Raw genomic sequence first — 25,870 nt, forward strand, 5'->3', positions numbered from 1 at the left:
CCTCCACATTTATTTTAATTAACAAAAAGGCAACATTTACAAAATGCTGCTACGACGGCTTCTGACACTTACAGGAAGCGAGCGATGGACTGAGTTACATGTGCCGTTTCCGTGCAGTGAACATCAAGTTTAGGTCGGGATTTATATTTCCCTGCAGGTGAAAAGCCACTAACACAGAGGTGCAGCTCACGTATACTCTCTTCCTCTTTGCAAAAAGATGCAGTGCAGTGTGAGTTGTAACTGTCAGTGTCCTCCTTCCAAACCTTTTCACTCATTTTGATTAGATGTCAACTTGAAATACCCTCCAGCCTGAAATAAGGAAGGCAGGATCTCACAGGCACTTCAGGCTGTGAGGCAGAAGGGGAAAACAAACCGTTCGTGTGAACAAGTTTCTTTTCCTTTGCATTAAGTTTCTTCCTGTAGTAAAACTCAAGATGTGGACATTTACCAGACACGTAGGGTCTACCTGAACAATTCTACCGAGCTGCGCTGCTAGAACATCTCAACCTCTATCTATTTTTATGCTACGCGTTTCTTACAGAGGAGATGCAGAAAAGAAATTTGGAAGACTTTTTAGAAACAGTGTTACTATTAACTACAAATAGCTGTGAGCTGTGCTTTGTGGTTAATGCAGTCATAGGATGTGAAATTCACCAAATTCACGCAGCTGCGTGCACTTGCATATTGCGGTGTGAAACTTTGCTTCACCACCAAATGAACACACGATATCTCATTTGTATTGATTCTGAATGAAAATAAGGGTATTAGTAAAAACTGTAGAGGTCGGTGATTCTGTGAATAAACAGGAAGATACTGTCTCTCTCTTTCTGCCACTCACATGATTAATGCTTGACCAGAAATCAATATCTTCCACTCCCACCTATGGGTGCACAGAGAGAGCCAGGGGTTCTTCATTTACTGCCACTTCCTTTGCCGAAGCGCTTGGATAAATGTTTATAAGTTCACGCTAAAAATGTGACTTTGAGCACTGGGGAATGGCACAGATACACTCTCAGGGCTGCGTCTGTTTTATCCCCCCACCTGATACTGATGGCGAAGCTAAAGAGACGATATAGTTGCCTGCAGGGTCAAGAAAATGATGGCGTGACATTTAGAAACCATCAGCTGTTAAGAGGATCTGAGAAAGATGCAAAAAGGTTGCATTTATATAGTGTGTTCACACACACAAATACACACACAGCGATCATTATATGGATGGCGGGTTTTACCTCTGAAGCTTTATCCATAAAGAGCGATTTACCTCTTGGCTATTTCCCTCCCCCACACTCAGACCCTGCGTATGAGCTCATATCTTCTTTCGCACACTTGGCTTTTTCAATTATATATAAAGCATCTAAAAATGCACTTCCCCAAAATACTTGTGCTTATCACACTGATAAAAACGAAAGAACTGCACACATTTCGCACAATTTATTAACAAACAGAGAATTCCCAGCAGCACTGGATGCATGTTTTAAGGTCTGTGAATGTTTTATGAAGTTTGTAAGTGAACACGTACTTTAGAAAAGTTTCTCTTCTGTCTCCAGCTTACGAGCTGTTTGAACTAAACACTAACCCGCTGCGCTCTCTCTGATTAAATCAAAATTCCTACTTGTGTATCTTTATGTATTTTTACGTTGTTAAATAGTTTCAGCAAATAAAATATTTGCTCAATTTAGGGCTGTGTATTATTTGGCATTTTTATGCCACATCTTCACAAAATTGCCTTTAGCATTTCATTTTGTAAGGAAGAAGCAAACAGAATCCAATTTAAAGCATATTACATTATGAAATAAATTATGACAATTTATCTGCGCTTGAGTTTGTTTTCGTGCTGTAGGTATAAATCAGAAGATTGCAGCACACTGCACATTAAATATGAACGTACATACTTAGGAGACACTTAGCCGGAAGACCAGCGGAAAGCAGTCCAAAGGTCATAAAACCCACTTACGAACAGCTGGCTTTTGTAAGGTCTGAAGGCCTTACAAAAGCCAGCCAGTGGAAAAATGGGTTTTGTTTTAGCAGGTCTTATGTGCTGGTCTATTTCTAAGCTTCCTGCAGCGACAGAACTGCTACTGCATCGCTGCCAGATTCAGGTTGGATTCATTCACGAACAATGCCGACTTTAAGAGCGCTGTTGGGTTTGGGGTCAATTTGGTAAAAGGACTGGTTCTTATATAGCACTTTTCTACTCTATTTGAGCACTAAAAGCGATTTATACAATTTCCAATTTTTCTGCCTAAGTCCTTTTTATCTGACATTCACGTACGTTCATACTCCAATGGATGGATCGGAGAGCAACTTGGGTTTAGTATCTTGCCCGAGGATATTTGAGATGCAGATTGGAGCAGCAAGGGATTGAACTACCGACCTTCCAATTAGTAGATGGCCTGATCTACCGTCTGAGATACAGAAAGCCATAATGTCGCCAGTCTGTGGTTTCAGACTGATCATCCTCACAGTAACGTTGGTGTCACATCACTCTGATGTTACCTGTACTTCGCCTATTTCCAGACAGACACACACACAGTGTTTTGAGTAAAATGGTAAAATGATAACTGGACATGTAAAACAAGCACAGCCCTAAGTGACAGCAACATGCTGCAGAGACTTACTGATATAGAACACGTACACAGTTAGCTGAATTACATAAATCAAATACGTAAGCTATTTCATTTCTGTATTTCTTCTTATTTTCTTATTTGCTGTGGTTTCTTCGGGGAGGAAGAAGGCCAGGAGGTCCTGCGGACAATGCTCTGCTGCTGCAGACAATATGAGCTTTTTTCATGCACAATTTTCTCATTGTACATTTATCATGGAGCCGTACAAGCAGTAGTTTGCTTCTATTACATACACTGCTGATGCTACAAAGATGGGTTTTACTTTAATGGACTTCAATAAATGTTACTGTAATCCTGACACATACTGATTGGCTGCATCACACACACTAACTAACAACAATAGACACTTGAAAACTGTGTGTAGACATTAATCATGTCAGTAGGGTTGCCTTCATCCATTTATCTATCCCCTCACCCCCTCTCATACACACACACATGCATGCAGTGACAAATTGCTGACATGGGTACGATATCACCAACTCTGGAGATGGGAGTCCCATGAGTCCAGCCCCTTAACCTGATTCCATGTATCTCATTCTCTTTCTTCCTCTTCATGCATCCATACAACACGAGGACGTGTTTGCGTGTGCGCCTGCGTGAGTCTTGTTGACCAGGGGTCTAAAAGTCATTTCCCACGATGCCCTGTATGCAGCTTCAGCGTTCTCTGTGATGTCATCGTCACTCTGGGCGACAAGGGGAAATAAAGAGGCGGGGCTTTCCTTCCTGACACCATCTCCAATACAATAGAGACGCACACTGTGTCGGGTAGTGCAGGAAAAGCTCTTGGATTGGTTTATGCAAACCGTGTCTATGTAAATGGCTGTGTTTTATGAACTCCGCTCTTCTGGTCATGCTTCAAGGAGGAGTCACAAATGCAAACAAAGGAACACAACAAGGTCTGCGGGAGGTAGTCAGTTCCATGTGCAACAGGAAGTGGAACTACAGCTAAAGACCAGGTATGCTCGTGCTACAGAAATGAGCCAGAAAGCAGAAGTTTAAGATAATGGTTCACTGTACCATGAATCCTGTGAAAGTCTGCTCAACAAAAATAACCAAACCAAAACCAAAGTGAGGTGATGACTGCAGCTACCACACTGTGTGACTGACAATTTGTTAAAGGAGGAGTAGCATATGATGGAAATAATGCAAAAAAAAGGTGAAACTAAATTCAGGCTGGTATTTTTTAAATCTTTGGTAATTACTTTAGAGGAAGACGACAATGGACCATGGACAATGACTAGAAAACAGGTCTGATTACTCTCTTAGCTTCTCTTGAAATTAACTGGATCCAAAGTACATTTCACCGACTGGAAACAGGAAGCAGGAAGTGTTTTGTGTTGTAAGAAGATGCGAACCGCTAGCAGGTTACACAAATATACAGTCAAAATCTACCGGGCAAAGAGAGCGTGAGTGTGTAAAAGAAAAAATGTAGTATAAACAAGCTACGAATGCGAGAGTTTACAATGAAAATATGTATTTTTAAAATCACACTTTTTTAAACCATTTTTAGACCATTTTATAGTCAAAACAAACACAAAAGAAACATAGACACAAGCATGATCACAAAGAGAACACGTACATATATGCTGCACTGTACACTTGGCTTCAGGCTATTATGGAGAACCCATATCCCCAGGTACTATCCGCCCCCACACTCTTTCCTGCCAGTCACACAAATATGCAGGACCTGTTCTACAACTCCACTAAAGCATGCGCGTGTATCCGCGTGCACGTATGCTGTGAAAGACTAAAATTGGGTCAGGTTGGGGGGGGGGGGGGGGGGGGGGGGTCAATCATCAGCCACAACATGCCAGCTTTTCGTAGTGCCAAGAAACAAGATGAGGAAGGAAGAGAAAGAAGGAGACAGATATTTTCTGGATACAGTCGCAATGTACAGGCAGCTGGAGAAGTTGGTAGGTGCATTCGCTTGAGCCTTTTCCTGGAATGCTGCTTTTACAGTGCCAACATCCTCACTGTGTTTCCTCCTAACAGCCCACCATAAAACATATTTCAGGACCTATTTTTTTAAGCCATTCACCTCAATGACCTCTACTCAGATGCTCGGATTTGGACATTTAAGATTTGTTATAACTTTGGACATTTACATTTACAACACAACAACACAAAATTTAAAAATGTTGGCTTCAGTGTGAATAGATATTTGGGATTCAGGTACTTGTTTTACTTTATTTGCAAGCAATGGTTGGTGCTGCTGTCCCAAAGTGCTGGGTAGGATTAAGGTTAGGCTTAGCACATATGATGACTTTGACCTCAGAGGGTAAAAAGGCTCTGCTTATACTCTAATTCTGCCCGCTTGCAATTGATGTGACTTTTTTTAATAAAACAGTACCTAATGCTCATGAGGCTCAGTGTTATTGGTGCAAAGCAACTATTATTTATCAAAATAGCTTTGACACTCTCAAACGGTTCAAGTACAAACCGTGTGCAATCTTTTTTTTTTATTTAGTGGCATTTCTTTTGGAAACAATGTTGTGTACTTGAAGCAGACACAGTTAAATCCTCAAAATATTAAATAAGCTCCTTCAAAATCTATTAAAGTATATTAATGATCTGCTAATCTTGTCTTTGGTCTGATGAGTCTGCACCTCTTTGTTAGCTCAAAGGACTGTGAGTCAGCACAGTGTAGTATCACCACACAGGTGATATATGTTCTTTTCAGCTGCTTTTTGCCCAAATGACAAAAACCCTACCACTAAAACTCCAGATGAGTTAAAGAGACTCACTAAATTGCAGGTCGGTAAAAAAGATGAAGAAGCTGCCAGGACTGTATAAAGTATTGAAAGGATAAGTCTCATAACTTTTGCTTTTGCCTGAGGAGACCCTGTGCTGCTCAGAAAACACACACTCTGGAGAGCTGCTGTGTCATTATGTAATCAGCACTAAAGATCAGTCATTCGTGTACAAGGACAGTGTGTGCAAACAAACACACACACAACAATATGTGTTTGGTACAATCCACATACAGAGCATGCACTACGTGTGTGTTTCTGTGTCATTCATGCACGCACACACACGGCAGTAAAAATGGAATTGGACAGCACCAGCTTCCAGTGCACATATAACTGATGCTGACCTTCCAAACAGAGACAGCAGTTCCTCTCATCAGAGCAAACCAAAATAAATCCCTCCCCGCTTTCTTAAGGTTAAATCACCGTCTCTTTGGGGGGAGGGGTTTTTTTTGGCTTCCCCACAGTGTGACTTTCCCCTCGGCCACCTCACTCTGTCAGGGCCGGCTCCATCCACTGTGTAAGCCAGCAGGGGTGGTCGCTCTCATCTAATAAGCCCCTGTCACACAGATTAATGCCCGGTGATGATAAATCTCCCCCCCGGATCGGCTCGGACCAACTGTCCGCCTGATTAAACCCAAAGGGAGAGACAGAGCGGGTTACACAGTGTGATATAGAGAGACAGACAGGGAAAGGAAAAAACTCCTCCTTTTATCTCTCCTCCTCTCAGGCTGCCATCAGTCTACAGGACATGACAGCTCGTCTTGACTTCCTGCCCTTGTTTCTCATCTTTCTCCTCTCCTTCCATCCACTTTCATTTTCTCCCAGTGATGAGAAAATTTCCTTGTAGCTTCGCTATCTCTCCTCCTATTTTTTCTCTCACTCTGATCCCTCTATCTCTGGTTGTGCCCAGAGATAGAGGGATCATCTATTCCACTGACTTGATCCAAATTTTACTTAAAAAATACTATCCTCCCTTTCTCTCGTTCTTACTTTCATTTCCTGCCCGTCTGTCCTCTCTCCAGTTTTTTCTCCCTTTTTATCCTCTCTCATACAGGACACTAATCCTAGAAACACCTCACTTCATCCTTTTTACACCATGCCCACACTCCTGGATGATATAGTTCTAATTCTTCCATAAGGATTCCTTTAATCCTTGTTGTGTATTCCAATGCACAGAATACAATACTGCTGCTTATTTTGAGCCCATATCAAAATCTAGTTATTGAATTGTTCATTATTACAGATTAAACTAACCCACAGGTAATTCCTCTGCCAAAAACAAAATTCAAAGGAACTGCAACATGTGGTGAACTTATGGTCCTCTGAAGCCATAAATTGTAAGGATAGGATAATGAGACATTACATACTGCCTGGATTACGGCACCAGTGCAATTCCCCATGCAACAAGTGCAATATCGCATTTGAATATCAACATCTCAAACAAAACGAGCAATTTTAACAACGAGCATGTTGTGTCCAACTAATTTACACTGTATTTAGGCCTATATAATGAAAATGTAAGATATTGATTCAAGGTCAGAAAATGTAATGAAATACACATTTTTACAATACAAATCTAATGCTACGTATGGTAGAAGACATTTTTGTACTGTATGTATTGTTGTAAGCATTAATAGCAGTTAAGCAAAGCAGATTTGGCTAAGTAAAGCTAGCCATCTTCATAGCTGAATGACCTCGTCTAGCTAGGCCGCAAGCTAGAAGGTTAGCTTCTAATCTTCTGTCAAAATAGATTCAGTTGGTTTGTGATAACAAATAGCAGGCTGCCAGCTTTGCTGCTATAGACCAAAATCAAGCAAGTTTAATATTAGCAGACAAAACAAGTCAGATCATATCATTAGGTTGTCCAACGCTATGAGGGTTAACCAAGCATCTGTTTTGCAAAGCACTAACCAACAGCTAAATGCTAGTAAGATTTACTGAGTCTAGCCTATTGCTTGGTCACTTGGTCCTCTTCGATTTCATATGCTAATGTTATTATTTCTATTTCATGATAATAGCCTTATACTGAGATGCATTATTACCTAATTTTATATATATAACAGAGCTGTAACATGTACACGTTTTTCCCAGAAAAGACATTCAGAAAGATATTCTTGGACGTTTAAATTATTTTGATGCTGTTATTTGAAAAAGAAAACAGTTGCATAATGTTGTTTTAAGCATCACTGAAATATTAAAACCTCAGTAGTAATGTAACACCAACCGATTTTAAAAGTACAGCAGAATATTGGTTTGCAGTTCAAAGAAAAGATTTTTGAACAGCAGTGACAACAAGATGGATCTATTTTAACCGTATATACCCCCTGCTTTCATAATCACCAAAAGGCCTCAAATCCGCTTTTTTCACTGCAGCGGCTTCACACTGTCAAATCCTTGTTTACCGCCAAAACAATCACTTGTAAGGTTTGATTTGGAGATTTTTGGGGACTTCTGTTTGAGCAGTGCAAACACTACATAAGACAACAACATTCACAGATTGTGTGTGACCTAAAAGAACAAAAAACAAACAAACAATGGAGCTGCACCACCCAGTCTCGGTCAATTCATTTACCGCACATGCAGGCATGCATTCGTGTGGTTGCACCTGTATGTGCACACCTGGAGGGAGGAGCTTTACACAAAGGGAAGAAGGAAACAATGTGAAAAAAATTTTTTAAAAAAGGTCTTCAAAGTGGTGCGACTGTCTGTCAGCTTGTGTGCACGTGTGTGTTTGTGCACATGCAAGTCTACATAAACTGCATAAGCAGCATGTTTGCAAGTGTAAATACATGAATATTCTCCATGTGTGTGTGTGAAAGAGAGAGAGAGGTTAAATTTGGTCAGTTTGCTCCAGGACAAGCAAGATTAATGAACCTTAGCTCATTCCTGGCAAATGCTACGATCGCTCTGTATGTGTGTGAGTGTGTGTTTGTGTGTTTGACCTAACAAGGAAATCTTTGTCTGTGTAATGGCTTTTAGCTGCCCTGGAACCTGCTAATCAGCATGTGCATGTGTGCAAATAAAAAAAAAGGAGGATACCAAACTGTATTTTTAAAAAGTGGAAATTGATGACATTGTTTTGACACCTATAAATATTCTGGGCCTTATGCTCTAATAAGGATGTGTGTTAGTTGCATGCGTCTGACATGAAGCATGTGTGTGGCTGTGTTCCTCTCTTATTTATTTTCATAACATTAGCTGTGCAAATTTTTGACATGTTTATCAGTGTTTGATGGCTTAAAGTCCAGCAATGGAGCACTGAACGGTCTGCAATGAGTCAGCTGGCTTAGGAACAAGCAATGAGCTAGCCCACATCCATACACACGTATGCACCGATAAGAAGAAGCAGAAAGACAAAAGATATATACAAAAAACACATGAGCATTGATTATTGTGTCGATTCAGAGGGGGAAAATGCATGATGCATACCACATATACAGAAAAAGGTCAGGGTTAAATGCATTCAGGTGTCCATTCTTAGGGCTCTTAGCTCATTGCACAGTAGCATGCAACAAATTCTCTATATTTAATATAGAGCAAGTATGATTCTTATGCAGGCATATACACAAATACCCACTTCACCAACCAATTCAGGCATGTCGAAAGTGAGCTCACACAGCTGAAACCTCTGACTTGTTTCTTGATAAAATATAGCAACATTACATTGTCTGAATGTTTCTGGCTGTTGTGGCTGAACTGTGGTGTCAATTCACTTGTCAGGCAGATTCTGTCTTTCTGGCTGACAATGCAAATAAGCCTGTTAAAAAAAAACAACTTGCTGCAGAGAAAAATACACATTTTCTGCTCTTGTTGCAAATTTGTCGTACTAAAGTGAACAGTAACAATAGAAAGAAATAATTGTTTCTTTGCATCATGATTCCAGTCCTTTGTATAACAGACACTTTATGCCACTGGGTCATTTTTACATTACAAGTACAGTTTAGATGCACAAAACCTGACAGTAAGCAGCATTTTCTGTTACCTATTATTGCTGCAAAGGCACAGAGTTTAGCTTTAAAAAGCAACCTAACTTTAACATCTGAAGCTATAAATATCTTATAGTTAAAAGAATATGCCGTCTTTCCCGGCATCTCAGAGGGCAGCTCTGTTTGAAACACAACAATGATGACATGCAAATTCCCAACTCGTTCATAATGCAAACCAGTCCAGCTGACAAAGCTAAACACGCCCATGGTGTTCAACGTGACTTAGAACGTGTATACTACACAAACAGAACCAGCACTTAAAGGGAAAGGAGCTGGACTCATTTTCCTAACGCTTTAAAGTGATCTACTTTAAAAGAGTAGTTTTGTCTTGCTCCAGTTCTTATGCTGAAAACAATTATATCCATGTCCACGTACAAAACATGCCTGCTAAGCTACTAACTGGCCTGACACGTCCTCGGTCAACCTTCACTTGCCATGTTAGTTCACATCTTTAACTCTTCTCACTATAAATAGAACTGTAAGTGACATTTATTATGCTTATTAAATGGGACTCCTCCTACTCTTTTCATGCCCTGCTCTTCATGTTCAGCTGTTAAAACCAAAGCTGAAAGTATGTGTGTATTTTGTAAGGGTGTTTGTGCAATACAGGTGACTCATGAGCTGGCGTGAAGTCAGCTGACGATGCATTTACTTGACACAACAAACATGCACCCATATGGACAAAAAAAAATGCAAACTTGGGAAAAATTGAATTACTACATCCAAATGATGGGAAAGCGTGTTGTGCATGAATGTACGAGTTTCCCAGAGTGTTACTTGGAATTTGAACTAGAGTTTTTCTGTGTCTCACACTGACAAAGTCCCCCACAAAGATTTATCCGAGTCTGAGTGCGTGTAATTTGCATGTAATTCTTTACTTTGTAATGAACTGTAACTATTTAAGAGCAGTAAGCCCATAAAACAACTCATGAGCTCATTACAAAAATCATAGTTTCTCCATAATATTCCTCTAGTTTTATTATTATATCCACATGATTTTCTTCACAGGCAAAGACTGATCTCTGCTAACTTGGCTTCTACATTCACAAATCCTTTCTATCTGTCGAAGCGTAGCATGTGCAACACTGCTGCACTGCTGGTATCTGTGCAAAGTAATGGGATGTTATGGAGCTTGCAAAATCCTGTTACGCAGCACAGTACGGTGCATGGCGCAGTCATTATTTAGTACCGAGAAGACTGTTGACACAGGTAGGTACGTAATGGTTTCCTGGGTTTGTGAATAAGCCATTAATGGCGTTAATCACTCACTGGACACTGAAATCATGAGGCAAATAACACAAATACTCTTATAACGTCTGATTTTAGCAGCTCCGGCCACATATGTGTAAATAGGTCACCTGTTCTACCATAGACTCAGCTTATAAGCACTGCCGGTCCTGCCAAAACAAAGCCTTCTGTGTTCTTCCATGACAACAGGACACACATGGGTGTGATGAGATAATCGTAAGTAGTGCCTTAACATCCTGCCAATCTTGCACAAAGCAACTAGGAGCTGCATAATGTAATCAACAAAAGCACGAAAACACTTAAGCCTTGCAATTAATTATCAAAGTGATTCACCTTAGATACCAAACCACAAGCTTATTAGCCCTAAATTCCCTCTTAAGCACAAACACACACACATACACATAAAGGCTTTGACCTGACCCATATGTTTGGTGGGATAAGTCCACTTCACCTCTGAGTCTATGGTTACAGTGTTTGCTTTAAATTCCCTATTAGTGCACTAACCAGTCCTCACACATTAGCACACAGACAGTCTCATTAACAGATTTCCCCTGCATTCGTTTACCTTTACGTTGTGCTTGCGTAAAGACGACAAAGGTCTCAGTATGTGAGGTCAGTAAACAGTGAACAAGAAGATAAAGCTGTCCTCTACTCGTTCATCTACTAAAAGGTAATTACAGAGGCATAAGAAAATATTTAAACTGGTGCAGAAAAAGCAGGTTATACTTTTAATTTCTTGATTGCCCTCCTTGTCAATGACATAATCGAGTTATATAAAAGAGCAGAGCATTATCCCTTCCAAAGTTCAATGTGAGGTCTTAAAATGTTTAGTTTGGCCACCTAATAATCCAGGCATACACACCAAAGTCAAAACCAAAGTTAGAAACATTGTGGACTTCATGCACTAGAAGCCAGCAGGGGGCAACTCCTCCAACTGCAATAACAAGTCTGCTTGTATGGAAAACAATGGAAAAATTCTCTGCTTCTCTATATTTTTCCCTTAATTTATGACCACGGAAACAGTCGATGGTTTCAATCGGACGGACGGACGGACGGACGGACGGATGGACGGACGGACGGACGGACGGACGGATGGACGGATGGATGGATGGATGGACGGACGGATGGACGGACGGATGGACGGACGGATGGATGGACGGACGGATGGATGGATGGACGGATGGATGGATGGATGGATGGATGGAGGTAACGGCCAAAAGGTCTTGCTTCAAATAACGACTCAACAAACCTGCAGATGACATCAAGGTTGGCAAGTCCATCTAACAGATTATCAAATTCAATTTTCTTTATTTTGGCCATTTTTTTGTAATTGTGCTAGCAGCTTTCACGTGCATGCATTTGTTAGGTCTCTGCGCCACATCGAGCAGCAATGTCATTAATCTAATCAGTTCTCTCGCTCTCATTTCTATTCTGTTCCACGTGGGCAAGGAAGCCGTTACATAAAAGCACTTAAGCTGATGAGATCTGCCGAGACGGAGGCCGCTGCGATGTCGTGACGCCATCTGACTGCACACGCCGAGGTGTGATGTCATCGAAAACTTTTAATTAAAACTTTAAATCATGATCAGGTCGGTAGCCCGCTGTTTCATAATGGAGGTTGTGTGGTGCTGTCTCAACAGATTCACTACATTAAAACTTAAAGCAGGTTAAATATTGAACATTTTGAGCAAACAATGGCGTTACTGTCTTTGTGTGGGGACTATCTGAGTTTTAATCTGTGCTCACTTCATCAAAACAAAGGCCCGGATAAAGTGCGCTTACTGTGATGCCATCACCTATGTTTATATGCCCCTATGCAGTGCTCTGCAATGCCAGCATGCGTTCTAGATCAGTGTGATATGGCTTATATGAGGCTTTTCCAGCATGAGTGATATTACTCACACACACATACATTTTTTGGAAGAGCCTGTCGTCTATTGTAATGTTAAGCTAAAAGATGAAAGTATGGTGTCTGTCTGGCACTAAAGACCCTCTCTCTTTCTATATTCCCCCCGGACCCCACCACACACACAAACTACACAAACAGGCTCAGCAGACACCTCAATTATGATAATGTGGATCAGCATTAATGTATCCTTACAGCACGGCTGGCTTTCAACAATGTTGTGTGCAATGTGAGTGTGTGTGTGTGTGTCCCAGACAGCAGGAGAGGAGGGGCAGCTACTGTATCTCATTTAACGCAGGTTACTCCCTGCAGGAAAGCAAAATGCTGAGGCCTTCAGCATTTCTACCTTGCACCAAGAAAAACACATACAAAGAGAGAGAGGGAGGGAGGGGCTCACACACGTGGTTAAACAAAAGTTTTTCATGAATCCAGCAAAGGGAAACATGGGCGACACGCTTAAAGCTCCAAGAAATAAAGAAGCCAGAGTGTGCTTTGAGAAAATGGAAAGACAAAGAAACAGGACAAAACAGTTGTGAGAACTTGATTTTAATAGCACGAGGGCCTCAGAGAGATGTGTGTTATAGTGGTTACATGTGTGTGTACACATACTGCTACAGTCACACAGAAAAACCTTAGTGCTCCAATGGGATTTTTTTTGGCTTGCCTGTTTACACTAGTCTGTAAATGTTGCCAATATCTTGTTTCACTGTGAACTGGCTGCAGTAGCTGCCCTGACATGTGAACATATGACAAAGAGGACTTTCCATCTTCATTAGGGCTTTTTGTGGAGCAATGGCTCCTGCTTCTCCACAGAGATGTGGATGCAGAGCTTTAGCCACGAGTGGTTGGATTGTTCCCCGAAACAGATCTGCACCCAGATTTTCAGGATGCGAAGGAGCTCTTTTAGCTGTCAGCTCTTCTCCACAAGGCGCATGGTCAGACGCTCAGTTCGACATGAAATAAAAATCGCATGAATTCTCTTTTGAATATTTACACTAAAAATGTTTTTGCCAAAAAAATATTTGACCGTAATACAATATAGGAGCGCATCCTAAAGTGGACAAGTGCACTTTGAGCCTACAGACCACCTTACATTTGTAAAAAAAAAAAAAAAAAGGGATTGTAATCCTCACTCATTTATCTGCATCACTGTTATGCTCCTCGACAACCCTTTCTCTCCAGTGTTGCCTGGGCTTGATCGCTGATTGGCTACACCTGATGCCTGAGCTCAGCTTAGAGGGCGCACACCACTTCCTGCCAGACCTCATCATGTTCTCTTGGCTGACGGTTATTAAGTAATTTGAAATAAAACCAATGCTTCTACAAACGCTGAGCACACCCTTTTTAATCAGCGTGCTTTAGCTGGAAACTGCTAACCTTCTACTGAAGCGCAGCTTTGTTGCTTAGGTTTACTGTGTTTGGTGCCATCCTGATTGGGGATGTGCGTCAGACGTTGGTAGTGAATTACATGCTCAAAAGTTTACTGTTTAGAAGCGCCTCGAGCCTTGTGCATCACTGAAGACTGATAAAACTGAGGTTATTGTGCGCGGCCCTAAAACTCTTAGAAACACGGTGTTGAACCAGATGCTTACTCTGGATGGCCTAATCTAGGCCTCCAGTGAAACTGTGAGGAATCTTGGAGTTGTTACCCGCATTTTCACAGTATCTCTAAAATTAAAAACATCCTGTCTCAGAGTGAAGCTGAAAAATAAGTTAATACATTTGCTACTTCTAGGTTCAACTATTATAACTTATTATTATCAGGATGTCCAAAAAAATTCCCAGAAAAACCTTCAGTTGATCCAAAATACTGCAGCAACACTCTCCATTAGTTACACTGCAATAGACCTAGGCTGCTGGGGACTTCCCATCATGCACTGAGTGTTTATCTTCATTCACCTCTTTTCACGCTCTATGTGTTTACACGTCACTCTACAATTAATCATTAGTTTGTCCTCTGTCCCTACCCCCACACCCCAACCACTCACGGCAGATGGTGGCCCCTCCCTGGCTCTGCTGGAGGTTTCTTCATGTTAAAAGGGAGTTTTTCGTTCCCACTGTTGCCAAATGCTTGTTCGTAGGGGGTCGTCTGATTGTTGGAGTTTTCTCTGTAATATCATAGCGCCTTTACCTTATAATACATACCTCCTTGAGGTGACTGTTGTTGTGATTTGGCGCTTTATAAATAACACTGAATTGAAATTGAATTGAGCAGAAATTAGTTTTGTTGTTATATTACGACTGAGAGTTGCTCAAAAAGGCAAACCAGTGACAATGAGTTTTGTAGGGTCTTTTAAGAACATTCCTAACTCACAAGCTTGTGTTCAGTTCACATAGGTCTTTAGCTGAGTTAGCTAATGTTAAATCTTAGTGCAAACATTATGAGTACACATGTGGATCAGTGTTTAAGGATGTCTAATGAGCTGAGTGCTATGATCTTTAGTGTTGGGGAGTAGCAGGGCCCCTTCTGGTGGATACTTGTGAATATGAAGGCAGTAACTGTGTAAGCACTGGGCCCCACACTACCTGAGTCTGCGAGACAACTAAAGCACAAGCAGCTCCTTACAATCCCCCGGTCATCTGAGAGTACACCGAGCACTCCGTTCTCAACAACTACTTCTCTTGAACGTTGTCTCCAGTCTCACCTCTTTCATACAGAGCCTTTCCTTACCTCCTACTCCTCATTGTCCCTCTTTCTTAACCGCCCCTCCCCGACCCTGCTTCCTTCTTCCTCCTCCTCTACCGCCTTCCTTGTAATTACCACCTCAGATTCCAATTAAAACAAACCACAAAAAAGAGAACAGAGGAGGGAGAGCAGGGGGAGGTATATGGGACGCAGGAGGAAAAGAGGAGAGGCTGTGGTTTGGGGAGGGAGGGGGGATTTAATGAGCAGTTTGTACACACACACACACACACACAGACATATATATATATATATACACACACACACTGAAACTGCTAGCAAATCCTGGTGACTTTTAAGGCTTTTTAAGGGACATCAGACATACATGTTTACATAACACTCATATCAGTGTGTGCTAAAAACTTAGATGTGTGTGTGTGTGTGTGTGTGCTGTTAAGGAAAGCAGTGCAACACTGGGAAACATAAATGGCAGGAAACAGGCTGAAGCAAACAGAAAGGAAAACTGCCAGGAGTTCCCTTTCACACACACACACCAAAATAAAAAAAAACAAATGAGACAGAAGGTCAATATACCAAAGAGGAAGAAGGGCTGATAAAAAGAATGAAAATCAAACTGGAGCTCAACAAATCAGAGAGAGGAAGCAAGACTACGTCGATACGTCTGTTCGAAACTGACCAACACACACACAAACACACACGCACATACATAAAATAATACCAAAGAAACTCCCCACAGCGGAAGGCACTATCAATCAATGAACACAAAGTAGCACAGCAGGGTAGCCCTTACTGTCAAGCAATCTTTGTGCGAGTAAGTGAGTGTGTGTGCAGATGAAATGGACCTCATGGTTGTGTGCCAACCAAGGCTGCCAAAAGACACACACACACACTCGCATGCATATAAACACATGCACAAAAGGAATGAGAGAGAAGAAGTGCAGAGAGGTGCTTTAATTTGCTAGTCTGCCAAAGGGAGCCCAAGCCTAACTCACAGAAAGGAAATAGATATCTCGGTTTATTACACACACACACACACACACACACACACACACAGATACACACAGCAGCCTGAGACAGCCTTATCGCTTTTTATTTAGAACGCCTGTTACTCAGCTTCTCTTTGAAGGCTACGAGTGTGTGTGTGCCAGACGGGAGTCGCTGCTCTGACTTTATGACTTGGTGTGTTACCTTGATCATAGCAGGAGCAGTAACCTTCTCCGCATGACCCGCCAAACGCCCCGTGGTGTGTGTGAGAGAGAGAGAGAGACCAAAGAGTGTTTTTCCTAATCTTCACTGAACTGTAAATTACGTGTAAAATACCATCCATGCTTAGGATCTGAGAACTGGTTGCAATGAAGTGTCTCGAGTTCAACCTGTTGGTCCGGTTCTTCTTCCTGAGCCCAATAGACTGTGTGTATTTGTTTACTCTTCTCACGTGGCAACTATAAAGCTTGTTCACACAGATTGTGATTATAATTTGGAACTTTAGAGAATATTTGAGTCACATTTATGACATTACTTAGCAGGGGAATGGAAGCCTGCTCTGCTGTTAAGCTCTGCGCTGTGCTGTTTGGAATATAAAAGGAATATAAAACAATTAAGCACATGATGAACATTGTAAATATTTGTAAAGCAATCCTCTGGAAAACAGGAGCAGCAGGTTAGATACTAAACTAGTACACACTGTCAGACCTTTATCACTGAGTATGTAGCTTGGCTTCCCAGTAGACCTAAACTGCCCTTTAAGACATGAATTTACAGACCAATTTCTGGTACCTGCAGATCCGACTTAAACTGGGTTCACACTACTGCACGAGACTCGCACAATCACATAACTTCTGCTGCGAGACTAATATCATGCTGCTGCATCACCGTGTTTGCATGGGAGATGGATTTGGGAGATGTCTGTTACTGAAAAGCAAAAGATTACTGAGCTGAGGTGTTCCACTTCCTTAATGTTGTATTCACTATCAACAACCTGCGTTTGCATTTGCAAAGTGGTATGAGAAAGAAGCCCACACAAGCAGCCTGGACTGACCAATCGCAACTGGACTGTAACTGTGAACTCTGTTCCCTGTTCATGTTTATCATCTCATTTATAACAATAGTAAATCAATAGGTGTGAAAAAGGTAAGGGAAAGTCTGAAAGGGTCTACCCATATAAACCTGTATATTTCCCTCTGCAGTGTCTCCCACACATAGACATTGCATGGGTGGGCCACCAGTGTGTACTAACTGTGTTAAGAACAGAGAGAAATTCACGTTCAGCATTTTATTTTTTGTGTTAGTCTGAGAGAACAAAGTCATCCTGCGATCGAATTACACATGCACAATCCTCTCACTCTTATTTTGACAGCCCTTCCCAGCTCATGTTTAGCCGGGATCCGATCCCATCTTTTCCGTCTTGGACAGCAGCTGGCGATGTTAGACTTTCTGCTCTGGAGATCCACTGCAAACTGGAGGGTTGATCTAACCAGAACCTGCAGCAGGTGGAGAGCTGGTTCATTGGTGTCGTTTTTCACCAGAGCAGAACAAGCACTAACATCACCAGAGTCTGTCCCAGATTGTTGGAGTTGGAGTTCATCCACAGGGTGAGAGACTCACTCGCTAATTTATTAATTTTTCAGAGGAGTAACTTATTAATGATAAAAGCTTGTCTGCCCACACAGACATAAAGCCCCATTAACAAATTAATATTCTACTTAATAATCTGAGGGATGTCACTTTGTGCCATAACTACTTAATTGTTTTTTAAATCTGACAGAATACAAGCAGAAGCATCGGTGCCAGGAGAAAGCAGTATTTACTAAACATTTCTTCTGTGCTCAAACTCAGCAGTCCGCACACGATGGCTTTTTCCAGCTTCCAGCTGTCACCGAGAGTAAAAAATGCCAACAGGCACAAAAGTGGAAAAAGCTGACTGTTCACTGCAGCGCTGATGTGGGGAGTTTAACATGTCCACCTTTTAGCCCAACTTCTGACAAACACTATGAGAAGAACATGGTGTTCATGTGGCGTTTTATTTGATTTTGGCTTCGCAAACAAAGTCGCAGGTGGCATGCGGGCATCGAAAGCCCCGAAACAAACCTGGCGAGATGACGCGAGCGTGCATGTGTGAGTATGGGAAGCAGGAAAAGGCTCAAGGAAGTGAAGTATTGTGCTCATGAGAGGAAAGAAAGAGAGAGATGTGTCTGTGTGCCTTTCCTTCCTCATCCTAATAAACTCCCACCTTTTGCCTTAGTGCTGACACAGAACAACACAGCAAACACACAGACACACACACACACACAGACACAATAAGGCCATTTGACTTCAGCACATAAGAAGCTTATCCAATCACTCATCCAATCATGAATCAATTACCAAAAAGTGTGTGAGAGGCAAATAAATGGAGCGTGCCTTCACATTCCATCCACTAATGGAAGCACGCACTGACCTGAAACACCCCGAAACAGAGAAAGACGAGCCGGCGGACTGACGGATCAGTTGACCAATGACTTTTGTTGGTTCAGGACTTCCAATCAGTTTGAGTAAACAGCCGCCAAATCTCTGAGGATCCTCTCATTACGACTGCAGCAGAGCGCGTGTGGTCGCAGAGATGCTAACAGGTTAAGTGGATGCAGTGTCTGAACCTGAGCAAGGTCACCCTGCACGACCTCTGACCTTGCCTCAAATCCTGTGACACCCGTTATGTCCTCGCTGTCTGGTTGGTTTGTCCCGAATCAGACAGATCAATTACTCTGTCTTTGCTTCATTTCATCAATATCTATTAGTTTCTGTCTCTTTTCCACGAGCTACTCAGACCCACTTTAAATGTTCTGACCTCTTTCCACCTTCACCTCCTCTTTGTTTTTCATGCTCTTCAGCCCTTATTTTTTCCTCGGTTCATTACACGAAAATCCAACTGTCCTTTCTCGCTCCCTTTTACTTCACCTTGAGTCGGTGGCCAAAACAATCCCTTCTGATTTGTACCACTGATGATAGTCAGCAATATTCACAGACAGGAAACACAAAGCATGACAGGGTAACCTAGATTTGATGAAAATGTTTTAAAGGCTTCTTTTAACTAGATTTTACAAAAGAACAAGCGATAGAAATTTTTAAATCTACGGCTTAACTGTACCCTCTCAGTTTAAACGCTGAAAACTGTTCGCAGTGCATTATAATTGGTTTCGGATTGCTTTCTATCAGATGGGATTTTCACGCAACAGAGGGCTAGAAAGGCAGGAGATGAGGAAGGAAAGCGGGTGTGAATCCCAATGAGTTGATGATATATGCTTGAGCTGTATGCGGCCGTCACTTCTTCTAAAGCCCTGCGAAGGTAATACACGCTAATGCTCTCTCTGCTAAACCCGCCACGACTTTAACTCCAGAATATTCAACAGCTTAAAAAAAAAGACAGAAAGAAAAGAAAGCAGGCTTTTACATTATGACACAGCACTTTTCGCAGGATTTCCATTAGCGAGGGAGTGAGAAGAATGCAGAAGGTAGGAATGAAGGAATGAAAGATGGAGAACTCCACCGATCCGCCTATGCAGTAACCTACAGGTGACGTGTAGTTTAACCTGGTAATGGCGATCAAACTGAGCGGGGACAGCTATACTGAAAAAAGGGGGTGCAGAATTAGGGCAGTGAAAAGAATTCCAATCATTAAATCCTCTTGGTAATCCTACAAATCTGCTTGTGTCAACTATGCATGTGTGTGTGAAAGAGAGACAGTGGGTGTGTGCGTGGCTTCTGACATCTGACTTGGTTTGACCTTTGCTCTGACAGAGTCCAGTCAAGGCGCGACTGTGTGGGCTGACCATTGACAAACAAGTGCGTGAGCGCAGCTAACGTAATTCTCAGAATTGAAATGTCTGGGCTTTATAGAGGACGCTTTATAAGTCAGAGCGTATGAGAAGCTAATGAACTTTAGTGACGACAGCAAGAAGGAGTGAGAGAGTATTTGCTGTAGGTGGCTAACAGTCAATGAGAATTTATCCATCTTCTCCTCCCTTCTTTGACTCCCTTTCTTCCCTTCATGTGTAGCAAATTTTGGTTTCATTTCAACTGATTTGCCATTTTTTGGACGAATATTTTACACTAACTTTATAGAAAAATCCATGTAGGTGTGCGAGTCAGCTAGCTTTAGCTTAGCTTAAGGCTTAGCTTTAGCGTTAGCTTAAGTCTTAGCTTTAGCGTTAGCTTAAGGTCTTTTGAGAATTTAGAAGATAACAGGAAAAAGAAAAGTAACTGGAAGAAACAAATTATGGAGAAATGGGGAGAAAAAGCAGTCCGTTCTGACTCCTGAAGCTTGATATAATGAAGATTTGTCAAGTCCCGTGGCATTCCTGAGGAACGCGAAAGGTGACCGTCCGTGCTCTTATGCTACGCGCCGGGTTATAGATGAAATCCAGTAGAATGACGCTCCTGCGGTAATACACATTCTAGCCGTGTATTCCAGCCCTAACCCTAACCTTATCCCTAACCTTAAGCAGCACTTTAATGATGCTAAATCGCTTTGGAAAACACTAAGTAAAACGTTACGTTACTCGTAACCTAGGGACGTGTTGGGTGCCCGGAAGCGTAATATATCGATGATTTGTCACCTGGCATAAAATGCTACGCTTTGGGAGTGCGAACGTGTTGAAAAAAGAGAAGATCTTAAGATTTGAATATCAAATTGCTACATAAAACGAAAAAAGAAATCAGCTTTGCGTCAGGAGGTGTTTCTGATGAAGCCAACGAGAGACTGGAAGGCAGACTTTAAAATGCAACAGCTTTCCCCTCCTCTGCACTCAAGCTATAGCCGAGGCGAGAGCTTATCAGACCAAACTGAGAGAAGCGCTAAAAGCATTTCTGATGCCATTCTCCACTCCCATGGTACCACTCAACTGCATCAGGCCCCATCAGCTTCACTACCACGAAGGAGAGGGATGAAGGGCAGACAATGAATGAGGGAGAAACAGACAATGGGATACGGGAATGAGAAAGAAGACATTCTCTTGTCTTTGCAAAACCACGTCACATTCCCCAGTGGGAGACTAACAATGCATCCTCAACACAAACACATAATCTACTGTAGTCCACATGTACCCTCACAGGCAAAGCCTGCTTCAGTTAGTTTAGTAGTTCCTCTCTTCCTGGCCTAATCCCCAGGCATGTTTCTAACATGGATATACCGCAGTAACAAGAATTTTGAGCCTACCAAGCCCTCCAAGTGAGAAATTTTAGAATCATTTTCCTGGTAACAGTGTGAGTCATACGAATGCACAATGGCCACATCAAGTCAGATGAAATGAGTTTCAACACATGTTCTGTTTTAAATTATTAACATACACAGAAGGTAAAATACAACATGGAGCTTGGCAATTAACTGCATTTTTAAAATTCTGGCTTACAACTATAATCAAAACAAGTTATTCAGGATATAAATATTATACCTTTTGAATTTTGGTACAAAGTGCACTGCTTTCCTTTGTTTTCCTTCACAGCACTGCATTTTTCCCCTTTCTCAAATCCAAACTCTTTCACGGTTTAGTTCAACTGGAGCAAAGACAATGAAAGGAGAGCCTTTAATCAACAAGATCCATCGAAAAGCTGACCTTCTGCCAACAGGTCCACAGACCACACCAGTTTTCAATGACCACACACTCATCCATCTCCCAACCAAAAACACACTTAATATTAAATGATGGTACCAACCATGTTTACCACATACAAGTCAGTGCCAGCCAAGGAACAACAACAAAAAAACTACAATCGAGTAGTAAATCTTTGCTCACTAAAGGCAAGTGAAGTGAAAAGTGTTTGAAAAGAGATTGTGTTAAGCTGCTGTTTACAATAAACAAAGAAAAAGTATAGTTTTTGGGAGGCAAGCAGGTGGTACAGTAGGTGGACGCCGGGTGGCCTTGTTAGCAACATAACGCTTATATACCTGCATAGTATCCGACTAACCGAGCTCATCAAATTAGACCAAACTCTTCTAGCCCACTCTGTAAACGGACCCTGATCCACACAGTCACCAAACCACTGGGAGAGAGACCTTCCCATGTGTGCCGACACCCTAATGAGATTCATGTGAGGAGCATTAAAAGTGCCGCTAGACCAGTGCCACTGGAGCTGGCAGAGGGGGAGCGCACACAACGGATATGCACATAAACACAATGGAAAGGTGGGTGTAGAGAAAAAAAATCGAAATCTGTTCGTGAAAGTGAAAATGATGACCACCTACACGGCCTTGTTTGTGATTTCTTTCAATTAAAATCCGACATTCTCCCAGTGACTTCATTATTTAGCGTGTAATTTCAGCCGAGCAGTTTTATGACTTTTCCCTCAACAGTTACCCAGAGAACTGCTACAGTCCCACATCAGTCTAATTAACCACAGCACCAGCTGATAAACACATCCAACAAGCGCCATAAAAACAGATTCATCATAACTGCAACGAGGAAGGCAGAAAAGAACATTTTTCACAAGACAGTTGGATAATGTGAGGCATGACTGTCTGCCTGTCTGTTCGCATAAAGTGCAGTCTTGAAATACTGGAACGTCTGACCTTCTGATGGCGCCATATGAAAAGTCACCACGACTCCAAAATCACTGAGATTCATTCTCTGCTGGCTTCGAATAATAGTCAGTATCTGCAGTCTATTAGCAGAATAGCATCTGACATGAGGATGCCATGCTAAAATGTTACTGTACGTGCAAATCTAGCTCAAGACAAACACACATCACCTGAAAAGTTGCTCCTTAACAACAGCACTGTCTTACATAAGAGTCCCCCATTGTCATCATAACACACATCCAAACAGTGAAGCATGCACAGAGACACACACCCAGAGGGCAGGAACTACTTCAGCTCTCTGAACGAAAACAATGTTGTTGTTTTTAATGAAGACATAAGCCCTGCGTGTTTGCACTTGGCATCTCGTCTCCAAAGCTTCTGATCTGCCCAAAAAACAGAAGAGACACTGGAGTTATTGATGCACTTCTTAAACTACAACTGCTTTATTGTGAAAACCAGACGCATTGCTCTGTGGGGCAACATATCGGCTTGTTTCCCACTCTTCCCCACTCTCTATCAGAGCTATGCAACTGGATTTGTTGTGAGGCCACAGGCCACAGTTGCATAATAATACAGAGCCAGGGAGCTAAGTTACAGGCACTCCATTCATTCCGCCAAAGGAACCCGGATCGACAGCAAAGACGTGTCAAGAGGACGGATTTAGATGCGGGCTGATCACACCTGGAAAAACAAAGGGTTAAAGCACAATAAGCGCTGCAGCACAGTGCAGCACAGGGCTAAAGCCCATTAACACAGTCAGGTGACTGAAGTGCAGGCAGCTAATGGTCAATGGGCAGAGTGACGCAACCTCTAAATCTTTTCCTCCTCACTGCATCTGCGCGTAAACACCATCATGTGCTACATAGAGTACGAAAGGAGCTTAAGCAAGCATAAAATATTGAAAAGGGGAGTGGAGGAAGATAGCAAAGGCACTTATTACCTGTAAACAAAGAGAAAACATTCAACAGGGACAAAGATATAAAAGATATAAGCACACACACACATGCACCAATCCGGCCTCCGGAGGGACACAGTATGGCTCTTTGTGACTTCTTATTTTGTTGTGATGGATGTCTCCTCTCATTTTTTTTTTTTTTTTTTTTTTTTTTCATTTAAACTGTCAGTTGCTTTTTAGAGAACAGAAAGGCTGGCAAGTCTGTGCTCCTGACCCTGACGGTCACAGCACAAAGAGGGAGCTTGTTAGAGAGCCCGGGCTTGTCTTGTGTTCACTCTGACTTATAGCTATACAAAATCTGTCTGGCTCTTTTATCCTCGCATTATTGCTCTCGCAATTCAAATATTTCCAACTATACAGAGTTGAAAAGAAAGGAAAAAAATGCCACTACTTTACAGTCATTTTTTTAAACTACACTTGTGCAGCAGGGTAATATCCCAGATCATCCAACTGAGTTTGCCCGTCTTCATCCTCTCTGCTGAAGCGGCCCCCCCAGCGAAGATGCTGAATCACTACCAGCTCACAGAGCCGCTGATTCTGACCTCTGGCTTCTCCAGAGGAGGGCGAACGAAAAAGACAAATTCCCTACAAGCAGCAATCCCTCCAGCAGAAAGCTCATTTGACTGAACTGTCCCTTTAAATTTCAAAGCCGATACGTGTCTGGATCAACCAGCACACAGCCTGGCATTTCTGCCCAGTCCGTGCACTTGTTGTTGGCTGCGAGCAGAACAAGTCTGGCACCTGCCTGCTTCCCCAGTATCACCATTTATCAAGCAACAATAAAGGCAGAAGGCAGAGCTTTGGCATCGCTCTGTGTGCGTAAAACAAAAGAAAAAAACAACAACAGCGCAGAGAAGAAGTTAACACAAAAGACACCTGAACTTGTGGTAAAGGCTGATTTGCTTTTAAAATGCCAAATCGCTAATCGTTTGTGGAGCACTGTTTCAGCTCTATACGGGCACGCAAACTCCTCTAAAGTTGCATGTGCTGCCAGAGCCTCAGGTGTGCTTGTTTTGATATCTGTTATCATGATCGTCAGTAAAGATGCTGTGCACCGTTTTTACTCGCACACTGACACATTTATAGTGTGAAAAAAGCCGTGCCTTGATGCCCGCTTTAGCTTTGACTGTCAGTAGTGAGCTCCAACCTTGGTGCCCAGACTTTTTTGCTTTCCTCCACCTTGCAGTTGAACTCACCTCTACGAGCGCTCAGAGTCGCAGCCGATGATCCGGCGGAGAGAAAGACGAGCAACGCGAGAAGGCTTAATATCGCACCGCTGAGAGTCATCTTGATTCAGTTCCTGTCCAGCACCAAGGAGGTTGGAGGTCTGTCCAGTCCGATTTCACCACCAGGACTCCCGGACTCGTGGGTTCAGCTGCGGTGCATCTTGATCTTGATCCTGGATTTGTCTGAGTCCAGTTCAGTGGGGGGAAAAAACTAGAGATAAAAAATAAGTTCAGGTGATTGTTTGGAAATGAAATAAAGGCGTCCTGTTCTTTTATTCTGCTACAGGTTTCTGGTTTCCCGTCGTCCACAAAGCGCAAAGTGTTCGCCCGCTCACCGAAAATAAAGAGGGCTTTTTATTACGCACTAAATGAAAGCGACATGAAGGGAAACAGCGGATAAACTGTTGTAGTACTATCTGTGGTGTACCCCAGTCACAAAGTGCGCACCAAAGTAATCCAAAGTACCGTCGAATAACGTCCAATGGTTATAATAAGCCGTAGAATCGCTCTCCTCTCCGCTCCGTGTGCCCTGGTGTCGCCGATCCTGTCCCGCGGCTACAAACAAAAATCCGCCCGTTTTCTGTTTAACATTATCTCAGAAAATTCATCAGAGGAGGAGAAAAACATATTCGATCTGTATATTTAAAATAAATGAAAAGCGCGCCGTACTGGTGGAGCTCGAGCGCAGGAAAGAGGATCACCGGGATACGGAGAATTGTGACGGGCTGAGGATGCACTGCTCTGAAGCGCTGAGCGCGCACGGCCCCGCCCTCCGAGCAGGCTCAGAGCGAGTGCCTTACAGGTAAAGGTGGTGATGTCACAGCACACAGGTGCGCGTACGTAGCCCTGCTTTTCGCAGAAGAGTCACAGCTCGAGCGTGTCAACTTTATCTACTGACCGAACATGTTTTGTGTGTTTTATAAGGAGTCATTTCGCGCGTGGGAATGGACCCATCGTTGGGTCAGGGAGTAATTACGGTGTT

General features: G+C 42.4%; 1 protein-coding gene across 1 annotated transcript in view; it reads right to left on the reverse strand.

The window, feature by feature from the left end:
- sema4f (sema domain, immunoglobulin domain (Ig), transmembrane domain (TM) and short cytoplasmic domain, (semaphorin) 4F) overlaps positions 1 to 25,644 on the reverse strand; it is a 58,924-nt gene extending 33,280 nt beyond the window's left edge. Inside the window, exon 1 of the mRNA XM_080896465.1 lies at positions 24,859 to 25,644. Within this exon, the coding sequence (XP_080752591.1) occupies positions 24,859 to 24,949 (91 nt within the window). The 5' untranslated portion in view covers positions 24,950 to 25,644. The remainder of the gene's footprint in view (positions 1 to 24,858) is intronic.
- Between the last annotated feature and the right edge of the window lie 226 nt (positions 25,645 to 25,870).

Source organism: Rhamphochromis sp. 'chilingali' (genome assembly GCF_963969265.1).
Source record: "Rhamphochromis sp. 'chilingali' genome assembly, chromosome: 1".
Classification (NCBI taxonomy): domain Eukaryota; kingdom Metazoa; phylum Chordata; class Actinopteri; order Cichliformes; family Cichlidae; genus Rhamphochromis; species Rhamphochromis sp. 'chilingali'.